Here is a 13,714-nt window from a genome sequence, read left to right on the forward strand (position 1 = left end):
AAAATAAAAAAGGTTTTTTTTGTGGGGAGGGAGGGAGGAGGACGTACCGACTGAGTCTGACATGTTGAACTATTATACTTGCCCCGCCTACCTGGTGAGGTGAGGAGGACGAGGACGAGGACGAGGACGAGGAGGGGGATAAGGAGGAGGAAGTAGGAGGAGGAGGGGGGATGAGGATAAGGATAGGCAGAGGAAGGTCGAGGGTTGTGAAAGGGTGATGGATAATCTCGAACGATCGAATGCGTTGGCAATGGGGACGTTTATTGGAGTTGGGTTGAGGATTCAAAGGGTCGGCGCATCTGTGGCTGGCTGAATTGATGGTATGGTATGGCGGCGTGGCTGGGGGTTGTTATGGTGTCGTCAACACGCACAGCAACAAGAAAGAAGAAAAGACCAACAACAGACATTGGGCCCTAGTATTATTATTCCATCTGTCTTCTGCGCCAAGTTATGGAACCAAAAAGTGTATTAAATGAGCTGTTCTCGTTTTGGTGATGCCATGTTCGTGTTTCCCCACATTGTGTTAATTGGGCATATTTGCTGGAGACGAGACACATCCCATCCATCAACAGCGGCAAACTGGACAGGTGGGTGAGTGGTTTTGCCTCGGCACGCCGGGCACGGGTCGCGCGAGCGCAAAAACGTTCCGCGAACCAAAGGGGATCCACTTCCCCACAGAGAAAACCCCTGGAAAACAAACCCGGGGAAGATCTTTCAGTGGGCTCAGGCATGTGATTGATATCCGTGCCTTACTTTGCCCAACCACAACCATACCCATTCATTTCCTTTGTTTTTATGCTTTGTGCTTCTGGAAAACGAAATGCAACCCTTGACAAAATAGTCCAACCGTGTCCCTACTTTGGGCCAGTCGATCTGTTTAGTGGTGTAGTTCGCATAACCGGTGGTGGTGTTTGGGGTTAGATGGCCCGCGGATGGTGACCGTGCCAATGATGCGAGTTCCGAAGGTGTGTCCTGTAAGTCAGAGATAGGCCAGGGGTCTATCGGTGAATCAACCTAACCCATCGCCTACCCCGGATTAAGCTGTCCATGATGTTTGACATGGCTACATGCCTTGGTATATATCTGCATGTAATCTCCGATGACAACACACATGGCATTCAGCGTTTATGTAGGACTTGACCGGCAGCATGTGAAGTGCCCAACGCGAGTCTGAGAAAGACTCCGCGTTTTGATTGCTGTGTGAGAGCTTTACAATCATGTCTTCATCACTTAGCATCCACGCAGTGAGAACCTTACATGTACATCCCATGAGTTACAATCTATCTATTTCACACCCAACACACAACAGCTAATCCCACACTCCCAACCCCTTTGCTCCTCCCCTTCCCCAAAGTTGAGAACGAAATCAAACTAAGCTGACACACAAGAAAGAAAGACTGAACGCACGTATATAACCCCCCCACCCCATCCTCCTCCACTTTCAAGTCCAGGAAAAGTCTCCTACCAACTCGTCCAGTCCTCTTCCAACAAACCCAACACAGATCTGATGCGCACCACCCTAAACCGTACACCATGTTCCCCCGCTCTGGAGAAAGCAAGGCAACCTTGAAAGCAAGCTTTTTATCGCCTCAACCCTTCCAGCCGCCAAAATCTCTTCCCTCACAGACCATGCTTTTCTCTTGCCTCTTGCCTCGTCCAACTTGCTGATATCAAATGCTGAAAATTCTCCCCAAATCATACTCAGTATGCGTACAATAACTGACAAGTAAAACTCCGCCATGGTCCTCAATACCATCCGTAAGCGGCGCTCAAAACAGCTCTCCCCCACCTCACATCAGTCTCTCCCTCTCTCTCACACCCCCTCCAGTCTCACTCAGCAACCCCCTCAGATAACTCTCCCAACCTCCTTCTCTCCCCCAGCCTGATTCTCCTCACATCACTACCCGACAATCCGCCCTCCCTCCTTGCCCTCCCTCGCAGCAGCAGCCTTCAAAGAGCAAACAGTAGGCGTGAATATGCGCGTGGTGTCAGACGTGGCATGGTTGGGATCGGTGAATACCTCCCGCCCAGCGAAGTGTTTTCACCCTGCTCCTAAGAAGGCCTCGCCTTGTTGGTTCCGGCACGCTTCCCGGTCTTCGTGGTGGTCTTGGGAGCAGGGGCGCTGCCGCTGGTCGATGTTGAAGACGGAGGCTTCAGTGTCTTGCGCCGTTTGGCGTCGCTGGGCCGAAGAGGAGGGATCGTGGTGCTTTCTTCGCCAGCTTGGTTTGTAACTGTGCCGCCGACCTTTCGGTGTGGGGGAACTACTGTATTGAAGAGCCTGGGGACGGAACCCGCGGTGGGAGTTGCCGCTGGGGGTCTCGTGCCGGGGGTGTTGTGCTGCGAGATGGGCGTCCTGGGCTGTGATGTGGGAGTCGTCATTGCGGGCCTTGCCCCCGGGACTTTTGGCACCGGAATAGGCGTTGCTGATGTTTTTGGGGGCTTCGAGGTTGAAGATCTGGACGGCAATGCAGACGCTTTGCCCTGTGCTTTAGGCCGTGAATCCGCTGCTGTCTTGGTCAAAACTGGCAACGCCTTGATCATCGTTGAAGTTGAAGGCTTGCTAGCCGAGGAGACCGTCTCTTCCCCCCTGATTGCCATGCTAGCAATCTCAGACGTCCGCCGCTTCTTCGGTCTGTGGGACTCGGGCGCTGGAATGGTACTCGGTGTATCGTCCTCCCCGCTTAGGACGATCGAATCCCCTGAAGCCGAATCTGGTATTCGAGGCCGCTTACTACGACCGGCAACCGAACCCACCGTCATCGCCTTCGATTTAGCAGCAGGCTCCTCAGAAGGGACTGTCTTTTTCAATGCCCGAGACGCTGGCGGTGGTGAGGAGATGCGCATTCTAGAAAATGCCGCGCTGGAAGGTGTATTTTCAGCATTGTAATCTGGAAGCTGGACCTCGCCCATAGCAGCGGTCGGCTGTGGGGTTCCCGAGTTTTTCAGTATTGACTTCAACGGGGTGCTGAGTCTGTTGATCAATCTCATCGGTATCGGCATACCCAACGGGGTTAAGGCAGGTGTCGTTGAAGCCTCAGCTGGTGCCGTTGAAGGCTCAGCTGGTGCCGTTGAAGGCTCAGCTGGTGTCGTTGAAGGCTCAGTGAGTGTCGTCAAAGTCACAGCTGGTGGCTCCTGCAACATCGGAGGGGGCACGCTGCTTTGATGGTAGGAAGAGCTGGCGGCAGTCTGCGAGACTGTAATGGGTGACTGTCCATACGTAGATGGCTGCGGTTGAGCACCCCCATCACCTTTGGCTGCACTTCCCCCGACGCCTCCACCGGTCTCAGTCCACGCCGGCCAACGTGGGGTTGGCGGTCCCAAGTCCTAAGCGGAGCCGACTGTTGATCCCTTGTGTTGACCAATGCTGAGTGCACCAAAGATGTTTCGCCATGAATCGACCGTTATGTGTGAAAAGCCACGCCCCTCCTCCTCCTGGTCCTTGTACCACTCCGTGGTAGGTCGAAACCGATACTTCATGTACTGTGAGCGTCGCCCATACCTGTTGCGCCAGAGGCGGGCTTCTTCAAAGAGCCTGTTGGTACACTTGGATGGGGCCCCGTCGTCCGACAAGGGCCGCCCTGTAGCGCGAGGTGGGTGGAAAATGATGCGGGCGTCTTCCTCATCCGATGTCTCAGAATCCCGGATACCCATCTCCACATCGTCCTCGTCAGTAGCTGGATCCGTGGCGAGCTTCACCCTTTTGAATCCTTTATTGGGTCTCAACATGCTGGTACGCGGCGCGGGAATAAGTTTCTTAAACTGGAACTCGGTGCCCAAGGCTTGGAGAAATAGAGCCACCACATCAATGTCGTGCGGAGATTGGCATTCTTCCGGGACCATGTAACCCCCAAGCCACACATCGGTCAACCTGGTGCCGGGATTCCTTTCCCCTGTATGCTCCCGTACATGCTTGATCAGTTGCCGCTGCATGAACGTAAGCTCGCCCTCAGTGGGCTGACGGTCTCCAAACCTCCTTGGGGCCGCAGGATCCCAGATGATAAGCTCGGCGTCTGTCCACGGTCTCTTAAACGCATCACGTGGCCGATAAAAGACGAGCCAGGGGTGTCGTTTTGGCGTGCGGTCGTCAGGCTTGTTGTCGGGGTCCCACTCGTCGGGGATGGTATAGAAGAAACCGACATAGGTATTGAACCTCGTGGTCCCATGCCTTCCTCCCCATGGAAACCCCCATTTGAACCAGCTCGAGATGGTGTTCCAGTGCAGTGTGAAATCTTCGTAATGATCGCCCATGTCGCTATCGGACCACGAAACTGGAAACCCGAACAAGATCCAGAGGCTGGAATTCCATTCGCTTGGCCCCACATCTTTCAGCATCTCAGCAAGTGAGTGCTGTGATATGCGACTAAAGCACTCGCTGGAGACCTCGTGCATTGCGAAGGCCTGATACACAGAAGCAGGGGCTGCAGCAGAGGTGGCGGCTGGTGCTATACCTGCGCTCTCAGCAACAGCGTGGGCTTGTCCGGATTGCTCGGCCTGCGTGTTGCAAACACGGTAGTGCTCCAAGGTACCCTTCAACACGTAGTCTGAGTCATTGATGGTGCGGCTGGTGTACCTTGGAACGGCGATTTCTCGCTCGCCTCTTTCAGACCGACGCGCTGTTATGGAGTCGTCTGTACCAAGAACGTAGAAGTGGCGGAACTGATCCAATCGCAGTGTTGACCAGTACCCAAACCAGTTGACGAGGCTTTGCTCGTCATTGGGGTCGATCTTGTCAATAGCATAGACCAGCGTGGCGCTCTCCTCGTTGTCACCAACAGGCGGGAGTTTTCGACGTCTCAGGTCGTCCAGCTCATAGGCCTTTGTAGCGGCAGTAAACCGGCTCTCGCAATCTTCCTTGCTTAAACCTTTCAAGTTTTCGAGAATGGCAAGATTGGCCGTGCTCTCCATCGCTGCTGGAGAGGCTAGCAGCTTGGCTCGATCATGCTCCTTCTCCTCAGCCAAGTCCCTGAGGTAGGCTGCAAAGTCCCATGCGGTAACAAGACGACATGTTGTGGATTTGGCAAAGTACATCAGAAACCAGTCAATGATTTCGAGGGCTCGAGTTGGTTCCGCTACCAGAAAGCTTGGGGTCAATAATATGGCCGCCCCTAGGGGAAACAAGCGCGTGAGCTGGAGTTGGCCTGGAGGCACCACAGAACTTTCTTCCAACAGCGAAGTTGTTGATGGATACATCGGGAGCTTGCTCATCGGCTCTGTAAAGCACCAAAACTGATCATCTCGGCTAAGTAAGAGATGTCGCAGATTCGGGAGCCTGTGCAAAGTCCACGCCATCAGCTCATGTACGATGACCACACCCGCTGTCTCTTCTGAGCTGAGCTTGTTCTGGAAGGCATACCAGCTCCCAGGATGGTCGCTTGTGAAGATACAGCAGTTGGGCTCACATGCACGGAGCCAGTGAAATAGCAAGAGACGAACTTCGACCTTTGAGTCAGGAAATGCCAGGAAGAAGTTATGTGTCGATGCGGGCTTCAAGCTGGTTGGTAGCAGCCTCTGGTAGTCAAAACCGAAGAACTTTTCCATGATCAGTTGCCGATTTGAGGACTCCTTGCCAGCGCCAGGCGGCTTGGGTGGCACATCCCGGGGTGGCGGCAGCAGGGCCAGGAGGGGCTCGTGTGGTGTAAATATGTAGTACAAGAGCTCAAATTCAGATGGATCTGACGCTGGAAGTCCCCTGAGCTGAACGGCATTCCATTCTTCACACTTTGACGGGTATATGAGAATGCTGAAGTCTGGCTGAGCACAAAGCAGTCCCATAATGCTGGCTCGTAAAGAACTCGCCACATTTTGTAGCCTTTGTTGGTCGGTATTAGAACTTAAGCCGCCAAAGGCCAAGCCAGTTTTAACCATTGAGTGCAGTGCGGTAGCTACCGACGTAGCAAGGCAACTGTGGTCAAACTCCAAGCTCTCCGTGGCTAGAAACCTTGCATACAGCTCATCACGAGTCCCATCAGGTAACCCGTTGAAAGTTGTTTGAATACATTTGGACCCAGGCTGGGGCTTGCCAAACCTAACCCGCTTTTCTGAACAGGTATTGCGTTGGGGTATGATGGTAACTGTTGGCTCAGGAGCAGACAATGTAGGAGGTGGGGTAGGAGGCCGAGCAGCGAGAGATGCTGCAGGCCGTGGAGTGGCCTCAACTTGATCTTTTTGCACAAGAGTATTATCGTCCAAGTCCATGGGATCCGGCTCACGGAATTCGATGACGCTGTTCACGTCGTCATCCCATCTCACCGACTTCCGCTTTTTCAAAGGGGGCCTTGAGATTGGTGCCGTGTGTGCTTGTGGTGATGATGGCAGGCATGCTGAAGGCGGTGGCAGGCCCGCTGAGGCTGGCGCTGGGTCAATTGTTCTTGGTGAGATTCCTGCCGACGTCGCTGTGAGGCCTGCTGAGGTTGCCGGCACTAGGCCTGTCGAGATCGGTGCAAGGCCGGTCCGACTGGAGGAAATGGGTGCTGTTATGTCTTCTGGGTCCGACTCCAGCTCCATCGAATAGTCGCCAACAAAAAGGCTGTCGTCTTCCGGTAGATCCGTCGGTTGTGCAGTTTCCTTGGACATCTTTCTCGCTGCAGCAGGCCCCTCGGTCAGGGGGAAGAGGGCTACCTTTGAAGGGTCAGGGGCAATGTCTTCCCTCGCACGGCTACGAAGTTCGGCCAATCTCCCAAGATGCATGTTGCTGAAGGGCTTGGGGTCCTTTGCGGGATTGGACATAACCTCCTCAATGACAGGCCGTGGTTTCCTTACTTTACCGCCAGTAAAGATGTTCCCCGTCTTGCTTTGGACGGTCTTTTGGGTCGACTTGCGGGCCGTTGTCTTTTGGCCCGACGGCGCTCTTTTGCTAGATGCGGCACCCTTGGAACCGAGGTTTGATTCCTTGGTCTTTGATTTTGACGGGCCGCTCATGTCGTCTTTACTTGCTTTTCTTGCAGTTCCCTCGTATCCAGTGGTCGACGGAGCTGTAGCCTGCCGTTTCTTTGTGGAAGATGATGCCAGTGGGTCGGAGGTCGCTGCAGGTTTGGCTAGTTTGCCTGGGAGGCTTGCTGGCCTATCCTTGTTTGGTTTTGACAAGGCCGAGGACTTCAGAGGCTTGGACTTTGTTGGCGATTTGGGAGCAGTGGTCTTAATAGGCCTTGCAACGCCCTTCTTATAAATCGAGGTCAAAGATGGTTTTCGTGCCTTGGGTGGCTTGGGCCGAGGGGCCGACACTTCCACAACATCGCCATCCTCACTCGCCTCATCACTACTCGAATCATCTTCTGGAATAGCACTTGACTTGGACGATGATGCTGGCAAAGGCTCGGTCAAGGGAAGACCCAGCCGGGCGCGCTTCGCATTACGAAGATTGTGCCTTTCTCTTTTCTCCCGCTCCTTTTGTTGTTGAACTGCAAAGTACCTGTCGACATCAAAAGGCTTCTCTTCGCCAGCTTCTTGCTTGGCCTTGGTCTCTGCCCACTGGGCAATCATATCATCACCAAAAATCTCTGCGGGCTCCCAAGTGCTGTCCCAGAACGGATCAAACCGGGTAGCATCCCACTGAACGAGATAGTACATGATTCCGTTTTGGTTTGGGCGTTCAGCCAGAATCGATTCGACGACATACTCCTCGTCGTCGGGGGGAGGGATTGTGGATGTCAATGAGATCGCATCATCGTCGCTCTCAGCCGGGCCGTCGTCCAGCCTCGATGGCCAACTCTCCACGAGGATATTCTTGAACATGGTGGGCAAGTGCTGTTGGACAGGCAGGGGCGGTTGGTGCTGGCATCAATGGTCGATGCCCGAAGGCTCTTGACCATGCACCACCCGGTGGAGCTAGTTCTGGCAATTTATTTGGGCCAGATATGTGCGTGGTGTGAGATGCTACACTCAAGTTAGCATTTGATGCAGACTGTAAGGTAGGTGATGGTGTTTGAAGTTCGGCTCAACTCACCAGGAGAATCGATTGATCGGACGATAGGTCGGTTCGATGTGCTGTGATATGGGATGATTTATTTCCACGCACCGTGAAACAAAGGATGCCCCACGAAGGTTTCCTTTGATTCGTTTGCTGTTCACTGAAGCAGATGTGAGCTGAAGTTGAGAAGCGACTTCAGGAGTGTGAACCAATGAGGCCTGAGGTCCCACTAAATAATTGCTAGGGGTTGGTTGCTGGGTGAAGCTGCCCCACCATCACAAGTATCACCAAACAGGCAAGAACGGCCCTTCAGTATCAACCCCGCTCTTCAATTGGATCAGGATTTGGGTATTGCCCTCAGGAGAGGCAGGAAAGGGCCATCCAAGGCAGCGGGAATTGGCAGTTTGAGGTGTTGCCTCAGCAATGGCCCGGTCATCGACACCAAGAACAGCTTCGCTCTGTCTTGCAGGGTTCTTTTGTTGAATATCATTGTAGGAGAGACCACAATAGCTCATGCCGCAGCAGTAAAGCCTCTTGGACAGCTGAATAATGTTTTTGATGGAGAAATAGCCAACGCGGATCCAATATCAAGAGACTAGAGCCTTGAGCTCTCACAGCATAGGTTGATGTGTTTGGGTCTCTGAAAAGTGGACACTGGCCTCAATTTTTGAGTTGGCTAGTGGCCGCCTCGCACCACAAAAACACCGAAAAAGCTTAATTATAACACTTGCAAGTTCTCGCTCCTTGTGATGCTGTCAGCCTTGATATTTGTCTTTGCACATCAACCATGTCGTCGGTATCTGGACGTGGGGAGAGCCGATGCTACCCTTGTAAGTTCAAGCTTCAGCACGTGACATCCCCTTTGCAGTGCATGGTTCAAGTTTGAAGACCCCGGCTTGTCCGAGTCCCGAGAGTGACAAGTGCACTGGACTCCGCTACGGATTTGACAGAGAGATGCTGTGTCTCTGAACAAAGTATTGAGAGCCGGACCTTTATTCAGGTTGTCCCGGCACTTTTCCGACAGACCCCCGGACAAACCAAAAGAACCTGGAAGGGCCAAAGATAGACGACAGCAAAGCCCGCTATCAGCCATCCTAAAACAGGCGCCGAACACCGCCACTTGTTCGTCAGCTGGGGCGCTCGACCAACTGCTGGACCGAGACCCACTGGCCTGAGCCGCACCGCCCTGCCCTCATTGACTCCTGGACGCTGCTTGCCTGGGCGTTTGAACCTGGTATTTGGCATCTGGCTGGCTTTGGCATTCCGTCTTTGTGCACTTGCATCAACGAATCCAGCTTCGACCCATCGACCGAGACAACCTCCCCGGCACATTTCAGATTTCAAGAAACCACAAGCACCCTCACCTCTCACCTCATCGCAGCCATGGCCAACGACGAGTACGATGTAAGCCTTTCTCCCCCGAACCTCGTGCCTGGGAACCCCTTGATGGACATTGCGCTGACGAGACCCTCTTTCCGGTCGATTAGTTCCTCTTCAAAGGTGCCTACCAACCTACCTTTCTACCTCTCCCGACCGCGCCCGCGCAACAACAAGACACATTCGCTGATGCTGACCTTTTGCTACAGTGGTGTTGATTGGAGACTCTGGTGTCGGAAAGTCCAACCTGCTCAGCCGGTTCACCCGCAATGAGTTCAACCTAGACTCCAAGTCGACCATCGGCGTCGAGTTCGCCACGAGATCGATCCAGGTCGACAACAAGACCATCAAGGCTCAGATTTGGGACACTGCCGGTCAGGAGCGGTATCGCGCCATCACTTCTGCCTACTACCGCGGCGCCGTCGGCGCTCTCCTCGTCTACGATATCAGCAAGAACATCACCTACGAGAACGTAACCCGGTGGCTCAAGGAGCTGCGGGATCATGCCGACAGCAACATTGTCATCATGCTGGTGGGAAACAAGAGCGATTTGCGACACCTCAGAGCTGTTCCTACAGATGATGCCAAGAACTTTGCGGGTATGTTTGCGACGCCTCCCGAGAATAATATGGGTGCCTGGGATGCGCCGGACATGGACTGACGTATGCTTTTTTTTCTCTTTCTTTTTTTGCAGCCGAGAACCACCTCTCTTTTATCGAGACTTCGGCCCTCGATGCGACCAACGTTGAGCTTGCTTTCCAAAACATCTTGACCGGTACGTCATACCTGACCTTTTTGCACAACGACATACACTGATAGTCTGGCTCCAGAGATCTACAACATCGTATCGACCAAGAGTTTCGCCGAGGAGGACGGCAAGAAGTTCGACCCAAGGGAGGGCGGCACAAACATCACGCTGAGCCAGGAAGGGCCAAAGGGGGAGTCCAAGGGTTGCTGTTAATTGTGGGCGGATATGATGATTACATGGCGTCACTTTATGTCTGATATGAACGGGGACGGGGATTCTTATGGCCATGGGGAGAGGATATGGATCTTGCTAAGCCTCCCGGGGATGCGTTCTACTAGCTTGTTTTTGTTGTCTACTGCTTTTACATACCTTTGCTGGTTGTTGGGATTTCTACAAATGGGTTTTCCGTTTTCCTTCGACCATCATTCAAGCATGGTTTTACGAGGCAGTTAGCTGATTGAACTGGGATAATACATTTTACTACTACTTACCACATTGTGATGTCTTGCGTCACCGGGTCATTGTATCAAGACATTTTCTCTGCGGCCGAGACGTAGGCCAACTTCGGACGCCCCTTTTTGCAAGGCATCACTCAAAATACTTTTTTTCGTACCCTTTCTCCATCTGTCATTTTTTTTTAGTTTCGTTTCATGTTCCAGGCACGCGCAAGGTCCAAAAGTCGGGTCTTGGCTTCTCGACCTTCACAAGCAGCGGCGGCGAGGCCCCAGTGGCCCCTTGCTCCATACGGGAGTACCCCTCGCTCACCGCCTTGCACCATGCGACGCTAAGATAAGCCTTATCTGGAGTGGGGCCGCGAATCAGTGGACGAACTTTTTTTTGTTGGCTTGCTGCAGTGCCAATTGATGCTGCAGGCGACTGGCATCAACAGGAACAATAACTTTTTTTTTTTTGACAAGAACTTTGCGACCGACGACAAACAACTCCCCACCCCGCCACCACCATCCACTTTGACGAAGGACGTTTGATACCCGAAATCGAGACGAGCAAAGAGAAAGAAACGAGGATGGCAGCTGTTTACAAATCGCTGGCCAAGACCAGCAGCAAGGCTGACAAGATGGATATCGATGAGGATTCAAAGAGCAGCGGTAACGGGGTTAGGAAAAACAAGCAGAGGGTGTTGATCCTTTCCTCCAGAGGCGTTACCCATAGGTTTGTTGCACTTTTGCGCAAAAGAAGAAGAAGAGGAGCGGGAGGGTTGGCTAACGGGGGATGAATGAATGCGTAGACACCGACATCTTCTCAACGACCTGGCGGCTATGCTCCCCCACGGAAGGAAAGACGTCAAGTTTGACTCCAAGTCAAATTTGTACCAGCTGAACGAGCTGGCGGAGCTGTACAACTGCAACAATGTCATGTTTTTTGAGGCGCGCAAGGGGAAGGATTTGTATATGTGGTTCAGCAAGGTTCCTAATGGGCCGACGATTAAGTTTCATGCTCAGAATTGTGAGTTTTGCAGACATTGGATAGTAGAGGAAGGAGAACTGACAGTATAACTTGCGCAGTGCACACAATGGAGGAACTCCACTTCCAAGGCAACTGCCTCAAGGGCTCGCGACCGATCCTCTCGTTTGACGCCACCTTTGAGACGGAACCGCACCTCCAGGTCATCAAGGAGGTGTTTACACACATGTTTGGCGTGCCCGAGGGCACGCGCAAGTCCAAGCCGTTTGTTGATCACGTCATGGGGTTCAGCGTGGCGGATGGCAAGATTTGGATTCGCAACTATGAGATTCGGGAGGTGGCCAAGACGAAGGGGGATGATGGTGACGAGGAAGAGGAGGGTGCCACCAGCAAAAAGTCAAAGAAGGGCGGGCTCGACAGCAAGGAGACGGACATCAGCTTGATTGAGATTGGCCCGAGATTTGTCCTGACGCCGATTATCATCCAGGAGGGCGCTTTTGGCGGGCCGATTATTTATGAGAACAAGAGGTTCATCTCGCCGAACCATGTGCGGGCGGAGCTGAGGAAGAGCAAGGCGAGCAGGCATGTGGCGAGGCAGGAGCAGACGAGGGATAATCTGGCGAGGAAAAGGAAGTTGGGGTTGGAGAATGGGGAGGCGTTTAAGGACAAGAGTGGGCTTGATACCCGGGAGTTGTTTGCTTAGAGGAGGGGGGTGCTTTTCTATGGGATTCTGTACACAATGGCCATATCAAAATGGTCTCAAAGATGACAAGCGACGCCCTGGTCCCTGTGGTGAGCGGGTTGGTGTTGTAATTACCGGAGTGAAAGATGGTAAAATACTGTAATTGGCAGGGGGCTGCGGTAACGGTTACACGGGAGGCGCGGTTGAGTGACGTGCCGAGAGTTAATCTTGGGAAATGATAAACATCGGTCGCCCTCCTCCCTCGAGCGTGTGGTTTCGTGTTTTTTCCCCTTTTTCTTCTTCACTTTTTAGTGTGATATTTGAAGAGGAAACACCGAAAATTGAACATTTGCATCCGAAACGGCGCGATCATGGCGTTTATTCACCTTTATTGGCCGTCAACGGCGGCTACGATGCGGAACGGTGATGTTGTCACCACCACCACCACCAGCAGCGATACTGATATTACTCTCACTTTTGATAGCCCCAAGGGAGGGGTGGTTGTGCTTTGAGGATATCTGTTTGTCTTGCACGCCTCTGTGTTTTCAGGGGGGGGGGGGGGCGGGTGTGTGTGTTTCTTTTTCCTGTTGTATATCACTTGAGAGCGAGGAGTTTCTACCGAGATCTAGATTACCACCTACACTAAAGGTCTATATAAATTGCCCAGACATCCGAAATGGTGAGTTCATCCCCAGTCAACATCTCCGGTGTGGTTGCTCACACAAGATGAAGCTCTTCTCACAAATCGTCAGTCAACCAACGCCCATGGCTGCGCCTGTTGTTGAGACGGGACAGCAACGCCTCAAAGGGAGATTAGTTCTGGACGAGCTACCTGTCGAGATTGTCGTCGAGATTGCGACCAATCTCGACTTTGAGGGGTTCGGTAGCATGTTGGGTGTCAGCAGCTTCATGAGGTGCATCTTACAGAAATATTGGAGGTATATCCTGTCTTCCATCATCGAACGGGAGTTCACGCCTGTGGGGTTGTTCTTTCGGGCATTTGAAACGGGTGAGGTAACTAGGGTTGGGAATAGGTCTGCGAGGGAGTGGTTGGGACGGTTGACGGGGGTTGGGGGTGGCCGTGATTGGAGGGATAGGGAGATGGACCGTATCATGAACTTTTGCCGGGGCGTCAAACTCTGGGAGGCGGAATTCCAACGGTTCAGATTCTACGACTGTGATGTTGGGGAAATGAGGTTGATGAATGGGAGGGAAAGGGAGCGGTTTAGGAGGGGGTTATTTATTTGGGATTGGTTTGCGAGGGTGCATCATGCTGGACGGCAGACCCGACGGACGGCGGAGCCGGTGGCGTTTATGAGGAGGTTTTCCACTACGGAACTACATGAGTTGAATGATGTCTGGGAGACGGTTTGGGCTGCGGTGGGGAGGGAGGTTTGTCCTTCTGTTACGGCGGTTATGGAGGTGATTGGGGATAGGTCGCTCGCAGAGGGGATTGGGTGGGGGGATGGGGAGGAGAATAGGCAGATTTTAGGGACGGTGATGAAATTAGGGCCGGGGGATTTGCTGAGGTTGTTGGCGGGGGGAGGGGGGAAGATTCCCCGGACGGGGGGGTTTGTTA

The 13,714-nt window shown here is 53.1% G+C and overlaps 4 protein-coding genes across 4 annotated transcripts in view; 3 read left to right on the plus strand and 1 right to left on the minus strand.

The window, feature by feature from the left end:
- Positions 1-2,052: 2,052 nt before the first annotated feature.
- On the minus strand, positions 2,053-7,731 carry PODANS_3_5040 (uncharacterized protein; the record flags this gene model as incomplete). Its single annotated transcript, XM_001909258.1, has 2 exons — positions 2,053-3,324; positions 3,400-7,731. 2 exons carry the CDS (start codon positions 7,729-7,731, stop codon positions 2,053-2,055), a joined length of 5,604 nt encoding a protein of 1,867 aa, XP_001909293.1.
- A 1,558-nt stretch (positions 7,732-9,289) lies between these two features.
- PODANS_3_5050 (uncharacterized protein) lies at positions 9,290-10,244 on the plus strand (the record flags this gene model as incomplete). Its single annotated transcript, XM_001909259.1, has 5 exons — positions 9,290-9,310; positions 9,394-9,406; positions 9,493-9,882; positions 9,978-10,058; positions 10,114-10,244. 5 exons carry the CDS (start codon positions 9,290-9,292, stop codon positions 10,242-10,244), a joined length of 636 nt encoding a protein of 211 aa, XP_001909294.1.
- An 811-nt stretch (positions 10,245-11,055) lies between these two features.
- On the plus strand, positions 11,056-12,156 carry PODANS_3_5060 (uncharacterized protein; the record flags this gene model as incomplete). The annotated part of the gene is made up of 3 exons (XM_001909260.1): positions 11,056-11,201; positions 11,278-11,495; positions 11,555-12,156. The coding sequence occupies 3 exons, from the start codon at positions 11,056-11,058 to the stop codon at positions 12,154-12,156; spliced, it is 966 nt and encodes a 321-aa protein (XP_001909295.1).
- Positions 12,157-12,811: 655 nt separating this feature from the next.
- Positions 12,812-13,714, plus strand: part of PODANS_3_5070 (uncharacterized protein) — a gene marked incomplete at both ends in the record, with an annotated part of 1,058 nt that continues 155 nt past the window's right edge. The window contains 2 exons of the mRNA XM_001909261.1: positions 12,812-12,814; positions 12,868-13,713. Coding sequence (XP_001909296.1) covers positions 12,812-12,814; positions 12,868-13,713 — 849 coding nt within the window. The remainder of the gene's footprint in view (positions 12,815-12,867; position 13,714) is intronic.

This window comes from Podospora anserina, chromosome 3 (assembly GCF_000226545.1).
Source record: "Podospora anserina S mat+ genomic DNA chromosome 3, supercontig 2".
NCBI classification, from domain to species: Eukaryota; Fungi; Ascomycota; class Sordariomycetes; order Sordariales; family Podosporaceae; genus Podospora; species Podospora anserina.